Here is an 18,220-nt window from a genome sequence, read left to right as displayed (position 1 = left end):
ACACTGCCTTGTTCAAGGGATTTCAGGCACTGACCGGGTATGGACCTGCCGGGGGCTCCGGCGGGGCCAAGCAATCCCATCAGCCCCATGTCTCCAGTAGCGCCCCGCTGGCCGGGCGGCCCGGGGTCCCCGACGTTCCCTGGAGGGCGGGAGGAACATTAGCTGACGACACAGAGCCGGACTGAACTGACCGAGGCTCTCACACACCCTGACTACCCGACCCATTGAAACAGATTTAAACCCATTGAAACTTTATTAACGTTTAAGTGAAATCAAACAAAGGAAAGTTTCTCTGCTGCTCACCACAGGCTGAACGCATGTCACATGACGACCAGACGATGATCACATGACATCAGACACACACAGACACCAGTGACGATGATGATGTCATACCACAAAGACACAGGATGATGACATCATACAGGGAGACACAGAGTGATGACATCATGTTGAAGTGACAGTGATGACATCATGTTGAAGCAACAGAGTGATGACATCATATTAAAGTGACAGAGTGATGACATCATGTTTAAGCGACAGAGTAATGACATCATATTAAAGTGACAGAGTTATGACATCATATTAAAGTGACAGAGTGATGACATCATGTTGAAGCGACAGAGTGATGACATCATGTTTAAGACGGTGCTGGAATCTCCTTCTGTTATCAGTCTGCTGTTCACACTGAGGTGTATTGCTAGGTATCCCAGAATGCATTTCATACCGACCAGTGCAACATCAGGACTTTGAACCAGGCTCTGAAAGCTGTTATACGTTTCATTCTGACACTGTAAATGCGTCACTTTAGTTTTGTTTTTTTTTTTTTTAAATCAGCAGCCGTGCAGATCGCCAACATGCAATCAGTTTATCCAAATAACGCCTGTCTGGAAATTTGCTCCCAAACAACTCTCGAGCTGACCATGGTGCAAAATAAGCACACTTCCCGTTGTTTACAAAATAAAAGCTTTATTCACACATAACTTGCTGAATTCATTATAACCCAGAGCGGTGATTTATTTTGAAGGCAGGATGTGTGTCGCTGCTGCCAGGATGTTCATGTGATGTGAGCAGCTTCAGTTCACAGCATCACAGCTCTGATGCCGCGCTGAGAAACCACACATCTGTACGCCGCCGCTCGCCGTCACAACCACCTGCTATTGCACAGGCTGGAGAGACGCAATGCATTCTGGGAAGCTGAGTATAACCAGTGAGCTGGTTATATTAGGAGAAGGAGGTTCCCGCACCGCCTGAGTAACGGAGTGATGACATCATATTAAAGTGACAGAGTGATGATGTGCTAAAAGAACAAATAGAGAGCAGCAGCAGCTGAGTTCGATAACTGTTGGGCATGAAACATTTATCAGCCTGATGTTAAACCAACCAACCAACCAACCAATCAATGGATCTCTGCATATATTGTTACCTGTGTGATTCACCTCTCTGTACTCTGTAGGGCCTCTGGGGCCGGGATCTCCCATGATGCCCTGAGAGCAGACAGACAGTTAAACAGACAGACAGGCAGACAGACAGGCAGACAGACAGGCAGAGAGAGAGAGAAGGAGAGAGAGAGAGAGAGACAGACAGGCAGACAGACAGAGAGGGAGAGAGAGAGAGAGAGGGACAGACAAGCAGACAGAGAGAGAGAGGGAGAGAGAGAGAGAGAGGGACAGACAGGCAGAGATAGAGACAGAAAAACAGTTAAACAGGCAGACAGACATACCCCTTTTCCACCAGGGCTGGTTCGGAGCCGGTGCCTGACTTAGCACCAGTTTTTTGGTTTTCCACAGCCCAAGCAGGGGCCAAACTGGTGCCAAACTGGTTCCAAACTAGTGCTAGGCAAGCACCGACTCCGAGCAGGGGCTAAACAGGAGCCAGAGAAAGAACCGATGACGCGGCCCACCGCGTCATTGGTGGGCGGGGTTACAAAACAAAACAGGAACTGCGAACGCTATAAACATAAACAATAATCCCCGAAAAGCCGCGGGTTATACTGATTTTACAACGGCATGGAACGCGGCTCAGCAAATTACATTTAAGGATGAGAAGCACCCGTTTTATAACTAAACATAGCTGTCATTCGTTCCGATCACGAATCCGACAGGTAGCCGGCAATAATTGTGTTTTTCGCCTCTGTATTGAAATGTAGGCTTGTAAAGACACAAGCAGTATTTGCATTGCTAATAAATCCAGATCCTGCTCCACCCGGGGCCACAAACTGTATGGGGAAAGCAGCGTCATATGGACACAAACTGTATGGGGAAAGCAGCGATATGCTTGACTGAGACGCGGCTCACCAACATCATCCCCGACTCACTGATCAGTTTCAGCGGCTTCAGGACAGGACGGGCGGACAGAGACAGAGACGCTGCAGCCACTGGATTGTATGAGTGTGCAGTTTTATGTGTGTTGAAGTGATGAAGCTGCCGTGACAATGTAATTTCCTGCAAAGGATTAATAAAGTTTCATTCATTCATTCATTCATGATGGTTATTGTGATTCTGAGCGAGCGTCTCGCGCACCCGTCATCACGTTTTCCGAAGACGTCATGACGTGGCTCTGAATTGGCTCCACTTTGGTCTTGACCGGTGGAAAAGCAAACCGGTTCTTCGTTGGCACCAGTTAAGCACCGGCTCTAGCACCAGCTCCGAACTAGCACCAGGTTTTTTCTGGTGGAAAAGGGGCAACAGATAGGCAGGCAGAAAGGCAGACAGACAAACAAGCAGACAGACAGATAGGCAGGCAGACAGACCTTAAGACCTTCTGTTCCGATCAGACCTGGAAGACCTGGACCTCCTCGAATGCCCTGTGTGCAAACAAACACACGCGTGCACACACACACACACATGCCCATACACACACACACACACACACACACACAAACAAACTCAAATGGATTTAGTTCCATGTAGCTGATTAGAGTGTCTGGGCAGACTGGACCTGTCGCACACCTTCATCCCATGCTGGAGTTCCAGTTAGCGAGCAGGTCGCTTCACAGCTGCCGGCGTGTTCACCGGACACTTCCCAGAAGACCGGCGTGTTCACCGGACACTTCCCAGAAGACCGGCGTGTTCACCGGACACTTCCCAGAAGACCGGCGTGTTCACCGGACACTTCCAAGAAGACCGGCGTGTTCACCGGACACTTCCCAGAAGACCGGCGTGCGCACTGGACAGCTCAGAGTACCTGCCATTCTTGGAAGCTTCCTGGGCGAGGCACCACACTCTGTCATTCTGCTGGCAGGCTTCAATACTTACAGTGGTTTTGATGGAGAAACTTGGATGTGGGTGATTGGAAGGGAGTGACCTACTGGACCTGAACGTTCCAACATGGTGTTTGTTTCCAACATCGTGTATCAATGCTTTGATGTTTGTTTGCAACATCAAAGCACCGCTCACAGAAGGCAGCTCACCCAGACCTCCTCAGACCTTGTAGCAATTTAATCAGACCTTTCGGTCACATGTTCTGGACACTCGGGTGAAGAGAGGCAGACTCAGCAAACCTAACCGTATAGTGAGGGTAACCAGGGAACGTCTGGTGCATGACCCTGTACAGAAGGTCTTAAGCTCATACTTCCAGAGGAGCTCATCCTGCATCTCAGGGAGGTTAGGGACATGGAGTTTGAATGGATCCTTTTTCAGATCCTCCAGCTTGGGGGCTCAGAGCTCAGTAGAGAGGGACTGGCAGGCCAGAGTGGTTGCAGCTTGGTCAGGTACCTATGGGTTCCTGGGTAGCTCCACAAGATTCTAAGGGCCACATTCATCTTCAACTCTGATTCAATTCCAAACTCATGACAAAAAGTTTTCTACTGGGAGGAAGTCTGTCTTTATTTAACTGTTGGGTATGTTTAAGGATATTGACCAAGTTATGTCAGTACTACCGGGTGCGTATTCACATTAGATCAGTCGGTGCCAAATTCTGGTACACTGAAATTTAGAGTATACGTAACAGAGAAAAAGAGAGAGTAAAACGAACATTAGTTTTGACCTCGCTGTGCCGGCCCAGAGGTGGCCAGCACCGTGAGGTCAGACCTCCAGCTGATAGAGGTGTGTGGTGATATTCCCTCCTCTCTGCTGAGGAATACTCTACAACACAGAGGGAGCTAGTTTTGTTTTGTGTTGTGTGTTACAAGAAAATAATTAAGAGTGTCAAAGTTGAGAAGTTTAAACTCATTTTTTAAAACTGAAATTCCATTTTGTGTTTCTACAGAGAGAACAAAGGTTTATTTATGTTCAACATTAAATCTGGATATAGACGGTGTGTGGAGATTTTCAGGAACATTCCGGATACGGACCAAACAGAGCAACACCACCAGAAATCATGGCAGCAACACAGCTGATATTTCAAGAAAGACAGAAATTTAAAAACTGATTATATGAAAGGAAGGAATCCTCTGTCCTCCTGCCGTGATGTGTTTAATGACTTCACAAGCCTCTGTCCTCCTGCCGTGATGTGTTTAATGACCTCTCAGACCACCACCATCTACAGAACCACCTCCTCTCCTTCCTCTTTGTAGCAGCTCCATTATTATGACCTCCTCCACTGTTGCCATATTTGTTGTTGCCAGAAACTTTAGACTCTGCACTGCCCTCTGGTGGATTTACTGCTGAAGATCCTTGACAACATAAGAATGCATGGAAGCATGTGGGCACTGATGGTGGCATTGTTTGAAACAGAGAGATTTATTTTATACATAAAGGGAGTATAAATGAGTATAAAGGTGCCGTTAGGTACCAGTACTGCATTACAGGTATCAGTGCTGCCACTGGTTCAAATGTAAACAGTACCCAACCCTGTTTAAAAAGCACCAAAACCTGGAAGTAACCAGAACCAAAACATGGGACCAAACAGAACCAAACTGCTGAAGCTGCTTATCTGAAGCATTGGCTGCAGGCTGGAACTCAACGTGCACCTTGATAAACCAATCTGATAAACTGTGTGAAGATGATAACGCACCTTTGGTCCTGTGATGCCAGGAAGACCAGTGATACCAGGATAGCCCTGGAACACACACACACACACACACACCCACCCACCCACACACACACACACACACACACATATTAGCTGGTACATCAGAATATCACCAATTTGAAATAATATGAAATACATCCATTCAATTTCACCAGTATTGATCAATACTAATCAGCAACTGAAAGACAGTTTCTCTGTTTTTGCTGGATGTTTTCTGACATGCAGGAAGTTGATTTATTCTGCTCATCCAGCTGATGGAAGCATTTCTTAAAATTTACAAATGATCTAGGAAACACGTTAGTGTTTTCAATCCGCAGAGACAACAGGAACAGCAAGGCACTGGCTCAGTTACGGGTTACGGGTTTGATTCCATAACTTACCCTGAGTCCAGGATATCCCACAATTCCCTTCTCTCCTTTCATTCCTGGGAAGGAATCCCAACCCTGGAACCACAGAGACAAGTTACTACAAACCCTGTTGCTGCTGCTGCTCACATCTTGAAATGCAATATGTACTCTGTACTAGGGATCGGCCAAAATTCATTTTTCAGGACTGATACCAATTATTTATAGTCCAGGACAATGATATCTAATATTTAGAGTTATTTATTTGCAGTAAATTAGGAAAAATACAGTATCACTTAGATCACAGTTTCTAAAATGGGGGTATGTGGGGGAACTCCAGGGGGTACGTGAGATTTTTAAAAATTATACAACGTGTAGATCCGACCGAGCAATCTGATTGGTCAATCAGACATTTAGAATGTGCTCAAATGGGCATGACAGCATGGCTAGCTGTGCTCAAATGAAAAATACCTCATCACTGAAAATATTACTCCACCTATATCTTATTGCCCGAGTCTGTGTGGTTTCCATGGCAACACGAAACGTTTCACTGAAACCCGCATCAAAAGCTGCTGTCAACGTTGTTCGCCTGCATAATGGACTGTTTTGTTGTCAGTTTTGATTTATTTGGCGACCTAAGTTTGGATAAACGGCTGAATGAGGAAGACAAGACAGAAGAGAAAAAGGAGAGATACGCGAGAGTGACGAGTGAAGAGCTGGATCAGCTGGAGAGGTCAGGAAATGAAGCCGGTATGGCCCGGTCAACGTCTTGGGCCGCCAAATGTCTACAAGACTACCTGACAAACACCGGGCAAACAGCTGATTTCTCACCTGTAAGGAAAGAAGAGCTGAACAAGATCCTCCGTGAATTTTATGGAGCTTTAATTTCTATAATAAAGAGAACTAGACATGTGTAAACCGCCAGCCCTATGCTGTTTGTAGGCTGTGTAGTGTTGTCACTCTTGCTCAGGCAGGGAGTTGAACCCTGGTCTCCTGCATGGCAGGCAGAGACACTATCCACTGTGCCACTGGGGCTTGTGTGGGCGGAGCCAGAAATGAGGCTCTATGAAGCACACAGCATGAGTGACAGTGCTTCTTCTGTGAAAAATCACCTAAAAGTAGTGGTCAAACTACTGCTTTTTTCTCAATGACAGTAAGTCCAAGCAGAAAATAAAAGGTATCATGAGAAAGGCAAGGCTTTGGGCTTTCAAACTGTGTCAAAATTATTTTCCAACTCCCAAAAATGCCCACCTTAGAGCGAGTTGGAAAAGTGTCTCTTTCTGCTTCTCTCCTGAGACTTTGCATTCCAGATATAATGGGAGTCTATGGGGGAGAGAGCTGGCACTCCTGCCTCGTTAAGGGTCACAGTTTAAAAAGTTGAAGATACTTTGCTTTTGTATTTACATTTTTCAAAGCAGAACTAGTTTTCCTACTACTTTCCAAAAAATTATGCATGTGGAGTGAAAATTGTGGCCAGGAGAGCAAGTTAAAGACAAAAGTTTTAGGCGAATTTTAAGGGCTGCTCCACTCTAGCCCTCAGGAATGCCACTCTAGCTCACGCAATACACACTCATTCAAAAGTCAGAGGCGGCTCAAAAATAACTCCAAACTTAAACTGTGTTTTATGCCAAACTAAAATAGACATGAAAAATTGAAGATGACACACATAAAGTTGAACATCTGCTGAGTCATTTAAGCTTTGAATGGAGTCTGTGAGCCAAAGAATGAGGGAGCTGTGAGGCTTTGAAAATGCATGAGTGTCTGCCGATTTCCCATTCTTTTTCAATGAGGGCAAAATCGTGATTTAAATCGTGAATTATGAAAAATTGCAAAGTCTGATCGGTTTGAAAATTGACACACCTCTTCATCTCCACAAGATGCACATTTTTTGTATTTGATGCGTGGATGCAGGTCCAAAGCTCTGGGCCCTGGAGCCCTCTGAAGTTTTGGCCATTCATTTCGGATGGCCGGAATTTTCAGGAAAATTGGAATTTTGAGAATTCCGTGGGTCGGATTCCTTATAAAAGTAATAGCACACTTCTCCCAATGGGGCCGCACATTTTCCCAATTCATTGTGGGGGCCTAAAACCAAAGCTGTAGGAGGAGTAGCGCGCCGAAAAAGAGTGGAATAATAAACTAGACTTTATAAAGTTTCTGAAGAAACTTTGATGTGCTTGCCTTGCGAGCGCCTGGACATGTGCTAAATCAGCAGCCCTATGCTGTTTGTGGGTTGTGTAGTGTTGTGGCTCTTGCCCAGGCGGGGAGTTGAACCCTGGTCTCCTGCATGGTAGGCAGAGACACTATCCACTGTGCCACTGGGGCTTGTGTGGGTGGAGCCAGAAATGAGGTTCTATGAAGCACACAGCATGAGTGACAGCACTGCTTCTGTGAAAAATCACCTAAAACTAGTGGTCAAACAAATGCTTTTTTCTCAATGATAGTAGGTCCGAGCAGAAAATAAAATGTACCATGAGAAAGGCAAGGCTTTGGGCTTTCAAAGTGTGTCAAAATTATTTTCCAACTCCCAAAAATGCCCACCTTAGAGCGAGTTGGAAAAGTGTGTCTTTCTGCTTCTCTCCCGAGACTTTGCATTCCAGATATAATGGGAGTCTATGGGGGAGAGAGCTGGCACTCCTGCCTCGTTAAGGGTCACAGTTTAAAAAGTTGAAGATACTTTGCTTTTGTATTTACATTTTTCAAAGCACAACTATTTTTCCTACAATTTGATGCCAAATTTATGCATGTGGAGTGAAAATTGTGGCCAGGAGAGCAAGTTAAAGACAAAAGTTTTAGGCGATTTCTAAGGGCTGCTCCACTCTAGCCCTCAGGAATGCCACTCTAGCTCACGCAATACACACTCATTCAAAAGTCAGAGGCGGCTCAAAAATAACTCCAAACTTAAACTGTGTTTTATGGCAAACTAAAATAGACATGAAAAATTGAAGATGACACACATAAAGTTGAAGGTCTGCTGAGTCATTTAAGCTTTGAATGGAGTCTGTGGGCCAAAGAATGAAGGAGCTGTGAGGCTTTGAAAATGCATGAGTGTCTGCCGATTTCCCATTCTTTTTCTATGAGGGCAAAATCGTGATTTAAATCATGAATTATGAGAAATCGCAAAGTCTGATCGGTTTGAAAATTGACACACCGCTTCTTCTCCACAAGACGCACGTTTTTTGTATTTGGTGCGTGGACGCAGGTTAAAAGCTCTGGGCCCTGGAGCCCTCTGAAGTTTTGGCCATTCATTTCGGATGGCCGAAATTTTCAGGAAAATTGGAATTTTGAGAATTCCGTAAGTTGGATTCCTTATAAAAGTAATAGCACACTTCTCCCAATGGGGCCGCACATTTTCCCAATTCATTGTGGGGGCCTCAAACCAAAGCTGTAGGAGGAGTAGCGCGCCGAAAAAAAGGTGGAATAATAATAATATTAAAAAGATTAAATATGCAAGATTTTAAGATGTGTTGCCTTTTCAAGGCAAGCACATAACTATAACTAGAGGATTGTGCAGTTTCTGGGGAAACTGCGTGGGCAAGCTGGAAGCGTAACCGCGGCGCGCGGTTTCCGAGCAGAAAATAAAACGTATCATGAGAAAGGTAACGCTTTGGGCTTTCAAACGGTGTCAAAATTATTTTCCAACTCCCAAAAATGCCCGAGAAACGGCGAGTTGAAAACGTGTGTGTTTCTGCTTCTCTCCCGAGACTTTGCATTCCAGATATAATGGGAGTCTATGGGGGAGAGAGCTGGCGCTCCTGCCTCGTTAAGGGTCACAGTTTAAAAAGTTGAAGCTACTTTGCTTTTGTATTTACATTTTTCAAAGCACAACTATTTTTCCTACAATTTGATGCCAAATTGATGCATGTGGAGTGAAAATTGTGGCCAGGAGAGCAAGTTAAAAACAAAAGTTTTAGGCGAATTTTCAGGGCTGCTCCACTCTAGCCGCTCAGGAATGCCAAGAATGCCACTCTAGCTCAACTCCATTAGTGTGTATTGCGTCTGGAATTCCAACTTCAAACCGGAATTGCGGAAAAACGGAACGTCAGATCGGTCTGAAAATCGAAACCCTGCTTCTTCTCAATAAGACGCACGTTTTTCGTATTTGGTGCGTGGACGCAGGTCCAAAGCTGTGGGCCCTGGAGCCTTCCAAAGTTTTGGCCATTCATTTCCTATGGCCGAAATTTTCAGGAAAATGGGAATTTTGGGAATTTCGTAAGTCGGATTCCTTAGAAAAGTAATAGCACACTATTCCCAATCGGACCGCACATTTTCCCAATTCATTGTGTGGGCCTAAAATGAAAGCTGTAGGAGGAGTAGCGCGCCAAAAAAACGGACCTATAAATAAAGAAATAAAGAAATAAAGAAACTAGAGGATTGTGCAGTTTCTGGGGAAACTGCGTGGGCAAGCTGGAAGCGTAACCGCGGCGCGCGGTTTCCGAGCAGAAAATAAAACGTATCATGAGAAAGGTAACGCTTTGGGCTTTCAAACGGTGTCAAAATTATTTTCCAACTCCCAAAAATGCCCGAGAAATGGCAAGTTGAATACGTGTGTGTTTCTGCTTCTCTCCCGAGACTTTGCATTCCAGATATAATGGGAGTCTATGGGGGAGAGAGCTGGCACTCCTGCCTCGTTAAGGGTCACAGTTTAAAAAGTTGAAGCTACTTTGCTTTTGTATTTACATTTTTCAAAGCACAACTATTTTTCCTACAATTTGATCCCAAATTTATGCATGTGGAGTGAAAATTGTGGCCAGGAGAGCAAGTTAAAGACAAAAGTTTTAGGCGAATTTTCAGGGCTGCTCCACTCTAGCCGCTCAGGAATGCCAAGAATGCCACTCTAGCTCAACTCCATTAGTGTGTATTGCGTCTGGAATTCCAACTTCAAACTGGAATTGCGGAAAAACGGAATGTTGGATCGGTCTGAAAATCGAAACTCTGGTTCTTCTCAATAAGACGCACGTTTTTCGTATTTGGTGCGTGGACGCAGGTCCAAAGCTGTGGGCCCTGGAGCCTTCCAAAGTTTTGGCCATTCATTTCCTATGGCCGAAATTTTCAGGAAAATGGGAATTTTGGGAATTCCGTAAGTCGGATTCCTTAGAAAAGTAATAGCACACTATTCCCAATCGGGCCGCACATTTTCCCAATTCATTGTGTGGGCCTAAAATGAAAGCTGTAGGAGGAGTTACGGTCCAAAAAACGTACGGAATAATAAAGAAAGAAAGAAATAAAGAAATAAAGAAATAGTAGGAATAACATAAGTGTGCAAGCTGCAGCTTGCCCACTAACTAGAGGATTGTGCAGTTTCTGGGGAAACTGCGTGGGCAAGCTGGAAGCGTAACCGCGGCGCGCAGTTTCCGAGCAGAAAATAAAATGTATCATGAGAAAGGTAACGCTTTGGGCTTTCAAACGGTGTCAAAATTATTTTCCAACTCCCAAAAATGCCCGAGAAACGGCGAGTTGAAAACGTGTGTGTTTCTGCTTCTCTCCCGAGACTTTGCATTCCAGATATAATGGGAGTCTATGGGGGAGAGAGCTGGCACTCCTGCCTCGTTAAGGGTCACAGTTTAAAAAGTTGAAGCTACTTTGCTTTTGTATTTACATTTTTCAAAGCACAACCATTTTTCCTACAATTTGATGCCAAATTGATGCATGTGGAGTGAAAATTGTGGCCAGGAGAGCAAGTTAAAGACAAAAGTTTTAGGCGAATTTTCAGGGCTGCTCCACTCTAGCCGCTCAGGAATGCCAAGAATGCCACTCTAGCTCAACTCCATTAGTGTGTATTGCGTCTGGAATTCCAACTTCAAACCGGAATTGCGGAAAAACGGAATGTCGGATCGGTCTGAAAATCGAAACCCTGCTTCTTCTCAATAAGACGCACGTTTTTCGTATTTGGTGCGTGGACGCAGGTCCAAAGCTGTGGGCCCTGGAGCCTTCCAAAGTTTTGGCCATTCATTTCCTATGGCCGAAATTTTCAGGAAAATGGGAATTTTGGGAATTCCGTAAGTCGGATTCCTTAGAAAAGTAATAGCACACTATTCCCAATCGGGCCGCACATTTTCCCAATTCATTGTGTGGGCCTAAAACGAAAGCTGTAGGAGGAGTAGCGCGCCAAAAAACGTACGGAATAATAAATAAAGAAATAAACTAGAGGATTGTGCAGTTTCTGGGGAAACTGCGTGGGCAAGCTGGAAGCGTAACCGCGGCGCGCGGTTTCCGAGCAGAAAATAAAACGTATCATGAGAAAGGTAACGCTTTAGGCTTTCAAACGGTGTCAAAATTATTTTCCAACTCCCAAAAATGCCCGAGAAACGGCGAGTTCAAAACGTGTGTGTTTCTGCTTCTCTCCCGAGACTTTGGATTCCAGATATAATGGGAGTCTATGGGGGAGAGAGCTGGCACTCCTGCCTCGTTAAGGGTCACAGTTTAAAAAGTTGAAGCTACTTTGCTTTTGTATTTACATTTTTCAAAGCACAACTAGTTTTCCTACTACTTTCCAAAAAATTATGCATGTAGAGTGAAAATTGTGGCCAGGAGAGCAAGTAAAAGACAAAAGTTTTAGGCGTTTTTTCAGGGCTGCTCCACTCTAGCCGCTCAGGAATGCCAAGAATGCCACTCTAGCTCAACTCCATTAGTGTGTATTGCGTCTGGAATTCCAACTTCAAACCGGAATTGTGGGAAAACGGAATGTCGGATCGGTCTGAAAATCGAAACCCTGCTTCTTCTCCACAAGACGCACGTTTTTCGTATTTGGTGCGTGGACGCAGGTCCAAAGCTGTGGGCCCTGGAGCCTTGCAAAGTTTTGGCCATTCATTTCCTATGGCCGAAATTTTCAGGAAAATGGGAATTTTGGGAATTCCGTAAGTCGGATTCCTTAGAAAAGTAATAGCACACTATTCCCAATCGGGCCGCACATTTTCCCAATTCATTGTGTGGGCCTAAAACGAAAGCTGTAGGAGGAGTTACGGTCCAAAAAAACGGACCTATAAATAAAGAAATAAAGAAATAGTAGGAATAACATAAGTGTGCAAGCTGCAGCTTGCCCACTAATAAAGAAATAAACTAGAGGATTGTGCAGTTTCTGGGGAAACTGCGTGGGCAAGCTGGAAGCGTAACCGCGGCGCGCGGTTTCCGAGCAGAAAATAAAATGTATCATGAGAAAGGTAACGCTTTGGGCTTTCAAACGGTGTCAAAATTATTTTCCAACTCCCAAAAATGCCCGAGAAACGGCAAGTTGAAAACGTGTGTGTTTCTGCTTCTCTCCCGAGACTTTGCATTCCAGATATAATGGGAGTCTATGGGGGAGAGAGCTGGCACTCCTGCCTCGTTAAGGGTCACAGTTTAAAAAGTTGAAGCTACTTTGCTTTTGTATTTACATTTTTCAAAGCACAACTATTTTTCCTACAATTTGATGCCAAATTTATGCATGTGGAGTGAAAATTGTGGCCAGGAGAGCAAGTTAAAGACAAAAGTTTTAGGCGAATTTTCAGGGCTGCTCCACTCTAGCCGCTCAGGAATGCCAAGAATGCCACTCTAGCTCAACTCCATTAGTGTGTATTGCGTCTGGAATTCCAATTTCAAACCGGAATTGCGGAAAAACGGAATGTCGGATCGGTCTGAAAATCGAAACCCCGCTTCTTCTCAATAAGACGCACGTTTTTTGTATTTGGTGCGTGGACGCAGGTCCAAAGCTGTGGGCCCTGGAGCCTTCCAAAGTTTTGGCCATTCATTTCCTATGGCCAAAATTTTCAGGAAAATGGGAATTTTGGGAATTCCGTAAGTCGGATTCCTTAGAAAAGTAATAGCACACTATTCCCAATCGGGCCGCACATTTTCCCAATTCATTGTGTGGGCCTAAAATAAAAGCTGTAGGAGGAGTTACGGTCCAAAAAACGTAAGGAATAATAAAGAAAGAAAGAAAGAAAGAAATAAAGAAAGAAATAGTAGGAATAACATAAGTGTGCAAGCTGCAGCTTGCCCACTAATAAAGAAATAGTAGGAATAACATGAGTGTGCAAGCTGCAGCTTGCCCACTAATAAAGAAATAAAGAAATAAATAGTAGGAACAACATGAGTGTGCAAGCTGCAGCTTGCCCACTAATAAAAATAATAAGTATGCAGGATTTTAAGATGTGTTGCCTTTTCAAGGCAAGCACATAATAATAAGTATGCAGGATTTTAAGATGTGTTGCCTTTTCAAGGCAAGCACATAATAAGTATGCAGGATAATAAGATGTGTTGCCTTTTCAAGGCAAGCACATAAAAAGAAGAAATATGCAAGATTTTAAGATGTGTTGCCTTTTCAAGGCAAGCACATCTTAGTCCATGAAAAAATGATTTTTTCCAGCGGATATTCTAGTTCCAACATGATTGAGCAGCAGAGCAGTTTTGTGTTGCTGTGTGTGGGATTTATTCAGTTTGGGGGAATCACGATGTCTAGAAAACATGATATGCCCAAGTTGGCTGCTGACAAGGACTAGTTACCGTCAGATTTCCACTGAAACGGAGAGAATGCTAGCAAAAAACTTTGATATTTTGAGAGCGAAATGCCCACAGTATGAATACATTTTGATTATACATTTTATTTTGTTGATAATAGTTGTATAATCATATTATTACACTTGAGGGCGTGCTTGACCATTATTGTCACTTCACTCCCTCTTGTGTAATAATGCTTACACAGCTGGACACAAACTCTGCTGATCTCAGTTCAAACTTCTCAAAAAGAACATGCATGATGTTCCTGCCATCCAGCTGGGTTCTGAGCAGAACCCAGAGCTTTGTGCTATCAGGTCAGACTATGGTAGACTCCGGTAGAACGGTTCAGATTTACTTACAGCAAGACCTTGGACTCCACAGGAACCTTTCACTCCAGGCACACCCTGATGAAAAAAACACAGAACCTAGTCAGAATATAGAAGAACCACAGTAGATTCATAGCAGATTGACGGCAGGGACACAGACAGTGGAACTACAGCAGAACCACAGCAGAACCACTGTGGAATTCTTCAGTGTACTATCTGATCAACTTAAGAATTTCAGTAGAACAGTGGGACCACAGCAAAAGAATTGAGTAATGTGCTGTGACCTGATTGGCTGAAGGTGAGTGAAGCCACACCCACCTTCTCTCCTTTGATGTAGAGTTCCTCTGGAGGGTCCACGATCTCAAATGGCCCCGGAGGCCCCTGGAGGCCCTGATCCCCCTGAAACACAATTCACTTCAATTCAGTTCAATTTTATTTGTGAGGCATCAAATCACAACAGACGTTCTAAAGGTGCTTTACAGAGAACCACCAAATTTTGCCTGTCACAGCACAATGTAGTATTACTACATCTACTAGAACTACTACAGTACCTTTATTACAACCACAAGTACTTCCACTGCTACTACTACGCCGACCCTGATCTGCCTGCACAGTATCTCTATCATTACTCTTGATACTGCTGTTACTACTACTGCTTACACACACACACACACACACACACACACACACACACACACAGGTGGTGTGTTGGTGTGTTTGTACCTCTTCTCCCTTCTGTCCAGGTAGAGATCTTCCTTTCTCTCCCTGAAACACAGCAGCAGGTCAAACACACAACACACTGTACACCTAAACAATGACAACAACAACAATCAACAAGTGAACTGCAACATCTGGACACGAAAAAAATAAAATGAATGAAAAAAGGAGAAAAACCATTTAAATAAAACTGGTTGAGAACCGCCATTATAAGTACAGAGGTTTAGCTCCGCCCCTGAGCACTGACAGCTCCTGCTGAGCCTGCCCTGGACCCCGGACTCTGCTACTGCCGAGTACTGCTGAGTACTGCTCAGTACCGCTGAGTACTACTGAGTACTGTTGAGTACTGCTGAGCATGCCCTGGACCCCAAGCTCTGCTACTGCTGAGTACTGCTGAGTACACAGTACTACTGAATAATACTGAGTACTGCTGAGTACTGCTGAGTATGCAGTTCTGCTGCTGATTATGCAGTACAACTGTTTTCAACTGCTGAGTACACAGTAATACTGCTGAGTACTGCTGTGTACACTGTACTGTTGCTGTCAAATGCTGCAGTACTCCAGTAGTACGAGCATCAACCCAATAAACAGATGAACTCACCGGTGCACCTCTGGGACCAGGTAGACCTTCAAAACCCTGCAGACAGGCAGACAGACAGACAGACAGGCAGACAGACAGACAGGCAGAGAGACAGACAGGCAGACAGACAGAGAGACAAACAGGCAGACAGACAGACATGCTAATTGAGATTTGCTTTGCACAGAATAATAATAGTGATAGAATACAGGACAAAAGTGACGATCATTAACAAATAATATACAGGAGATAAAACACATCAGTGGTGACTGAGGATAATATATAGAAGGTACCTGGTAATATTGTCAATAACATACTGGAGATAGTACAAATAATGAGATAAAACATAAAGGAGATAAATCATAATGCTTTACATTTTCTCACTATTGCTTACTTTCATTAACAAAGACTAAAGTTTCTCATTTTTACTGATTATCCCCCAGTGTCAAATCTGTTAAGTGGTGTATGTTCCCTCCTGGAATGAGCAGCTCATCATGGTTTGGGTTTGTAGTCGTCCCAGAGCAAAGCGGTCTCAGGTCTTAGGTTAGGGACCAGGACAGATCAGGCACCTCACCCCGAGGGGGGAGGACGAGACCCCCTGCCGGAGCCAGGCCTGCTGCACCTGCTGCTCCGACCTGACGTGGGTCCAGTCAGGTCCACCACCTGCAGGAGAAGCAGGGCCAGGTGCGATGCCACACAAGAGGCGGGACAGGGTGGAGGCCTTGGCAGATTGGACCTCGGCTACAGAAACTGGCTTTCAGTTTCAGACCTGCAGCAAATCAGATCGCAGCATCACTGCAGTAGCACACAAACCTGGTGTATACACCACCAGTCAGGCAGAAGAAGGAGGGCTCAGGGTCTTGTTCAGAGCGAAGGTGAAATTTGACAGATGGACAGCCGGGTGGACAGATGGGTCAAAAGGCAAGTCGACAGATGGGTCGACTGCTAGGTTGGGGTGGCTACAGTTAGACCATCGTGGTGAAGAGGAGCCGAGCCTGAAGGCAAACCTCTGATGTTCTGGTGGATCTTGGTTCTGGGTTCCTCTCCTGCCGTCAGGAGCTTTGGTTGGTGAGGATTGGAGCTGAAATGAGCTTCCTCTGCAGAGCGGCTGGTTCACCCTGAGGGAGAGGCTGAGGAGCTCAGAGTCAAGATGCTGCTCTTCCATGTTGGAAGCAGCTGGTTGAGGAGGTTCAGATGTCTGGTCAGGACACCTCACTGGCACCTCCCTGTAGACGTGTTTCCAGGCTCGTCCGACTGGGAGGAGCCTGGGGCAGAATCAGAAAACTGGGGGGGCTACATATCCCAGCTGTCCTGGCAATGCCTCAGGACCCCCAGGAGGAGCTGGTAGAAGTCTGGGCTGCTGAACTGAGACACCAGCATGACCTGGACTGGAGCCTTCATTATACTTTATTATTATCTCCAACACTACATGGTATGTGTTATCTCCTGCACAAATACATTGATAATCAGAATTCTCTCAGTTTGTTTCTGGTTCCCTGTAACTCACGTGGGTTCCATCCAGTCCGACTGGACCCAGAGCACCTACTGGACCTGGGAGCCCCACCTCCCCCTGCAGACAAGCAGACACACAGGTTAGTTTGGTTTAAATATGAAGTCAGCAGATATTCAACACAGTCAAAGAGCCAGCCTCACACCCAGAGGGGGCGGAGACACCCAGAGGGGGCGGAGACACTCAGAGGGAGCGGAGACACTCAGAGGGGGCAGAGACACTCAGAGGGGGTGGAGACACTTGAGGGGGGCGGAGGGGGGCAGTCTTTAATTTTACTTTAATTTTCTAAAGAGTTTTGTTTGACACATTGCATTGCATTTGATTATACAAAATGTGCTATATGAATAAAATTGGATTGCTTGATTGATTGATTGATTGTAGTTTCTTGGCTGTTGTATGCTGAGAGAACGTAAAGCAGGAAGTGTTGAAAACCAGGTGAGTGGCCACTTACAAGTGGTAACAAGTCAGGTTTCAATACCGGTGTATTTTGTTTCAAAACACATTCAGTTATATCAGGATGATTAATTATTGCTATTTCTTCATCAGTACAGTTTGAACTCAATAATCAAACTGTGCAAAACTAGTGCCTGTTGTTTCCCACAATGCCTCAATGCACTTGGCCAGCAGCGTCGCTCAACTGTCTCACCTGTCTCACCTGCCTCACCTGCCGCAATGTAAAAACATTCAAAACAGCTGCTGTTCTTGTTTTGAATGTTTTCACGTTGTTGCTCAGCTGCACCTCACTCTCTTTTTTAAAAACAGTTGCTCTGAAAATGGTTTTGCTCTTCTCAGCGCAAATAACCCAACTCATATCTGACACTGCCACCTGCAGGACTGTTGGTGCACAGCAGCTTCATGAAATAAACGAAAGAGTTTGTTTTCCTGGACAAACATAAATTCAGCAGGGTTGTAAGATTCAACTATAAATCATCATTTATGTCCAAGAGCCAGATCTTTATTTTGCCCAGGTGTAATTTCAACTCACAGGAAATCCAGGAACTCCTCTGGCTCCAGCATCACCCTGCAGACAGAGAACCATAGACACAACATGTTAATACAGTACTGCAGTAGTATACAGTATAACAGTACACGCAGCTACTCCAGAGTACTGCAGACTGCTGCAGCCTTAGGGCCTGCTCACTTTAGGTCCAGCTGCTCCGTACCGTGCTGAAGCACACCTCCTCCAGCCGAGCCAGAATGGGGAAGGTGTGCTGTGCTGAAGCACGGAAAGGAGCCTCAAACTAGGCAAATAATCTGGATTTTGGGGTCAAATGTGCTTGGGCACAGCGCGAATGGGCTTATG

At 45.0% G+C, this 18,220-nt stretch overlaps 1 protein-coding gene across 1 annotated transcript in view; it reads right to left on the bottom strand.

Moving 5' to 3' along the window:
• Nucleotides 1-18,220, bottom strand: part of LOC115369841 (collagen alpha-4(IV) chain) — a 95,294-nt gene that overhangs the window by 49,282 nt on the left and 27,792 nt on the right. The window contains 12 exon segments of the mRNA XM_074933728.1: nt 35-139; nt 304-309; nt 1,424-1,484; nt 2,750-2,803; nt 4,954-4,998; nt 5,352-5,414; nt 14,147-14,191; nt 14,432-14,512; nt 14,837-14,878; nt 15,432-15,467; nt 16,915-16,977; nt 17,903-17,938. Coding sequence (XP_074789829.1) covers nt 35-139; nt 304-309; nt 1,424-1,484; nt 2,750-2,803; nt 4,954-4,998; nt 5,352-5,414; nt 14,147-14,191; nt 14,432-14,512; nt 14,837-14,878; nt 15,432-15,467; nt 16,915-16,977; nt 17,903-17,938 — 637 coding nt within the window.

Source organism: Myripristis murdjan, chromosome 13 (assembly GCF_902150065.1).
Source record: "Myripristis murdjan chromosome 13, fMyrMur1.1, whole genome shotgun sequence".
In the NCBI taxonomy this organism is placed as follows: Eukaryota; Metazoa; Chordata; class Actinopteri; order Holocentriformes; family Holocentridae; genus Myripristis; species Myripristis murdjan.
This window is presented reverse-complemented; position numbering and strand designations above follow the sequence as displayed.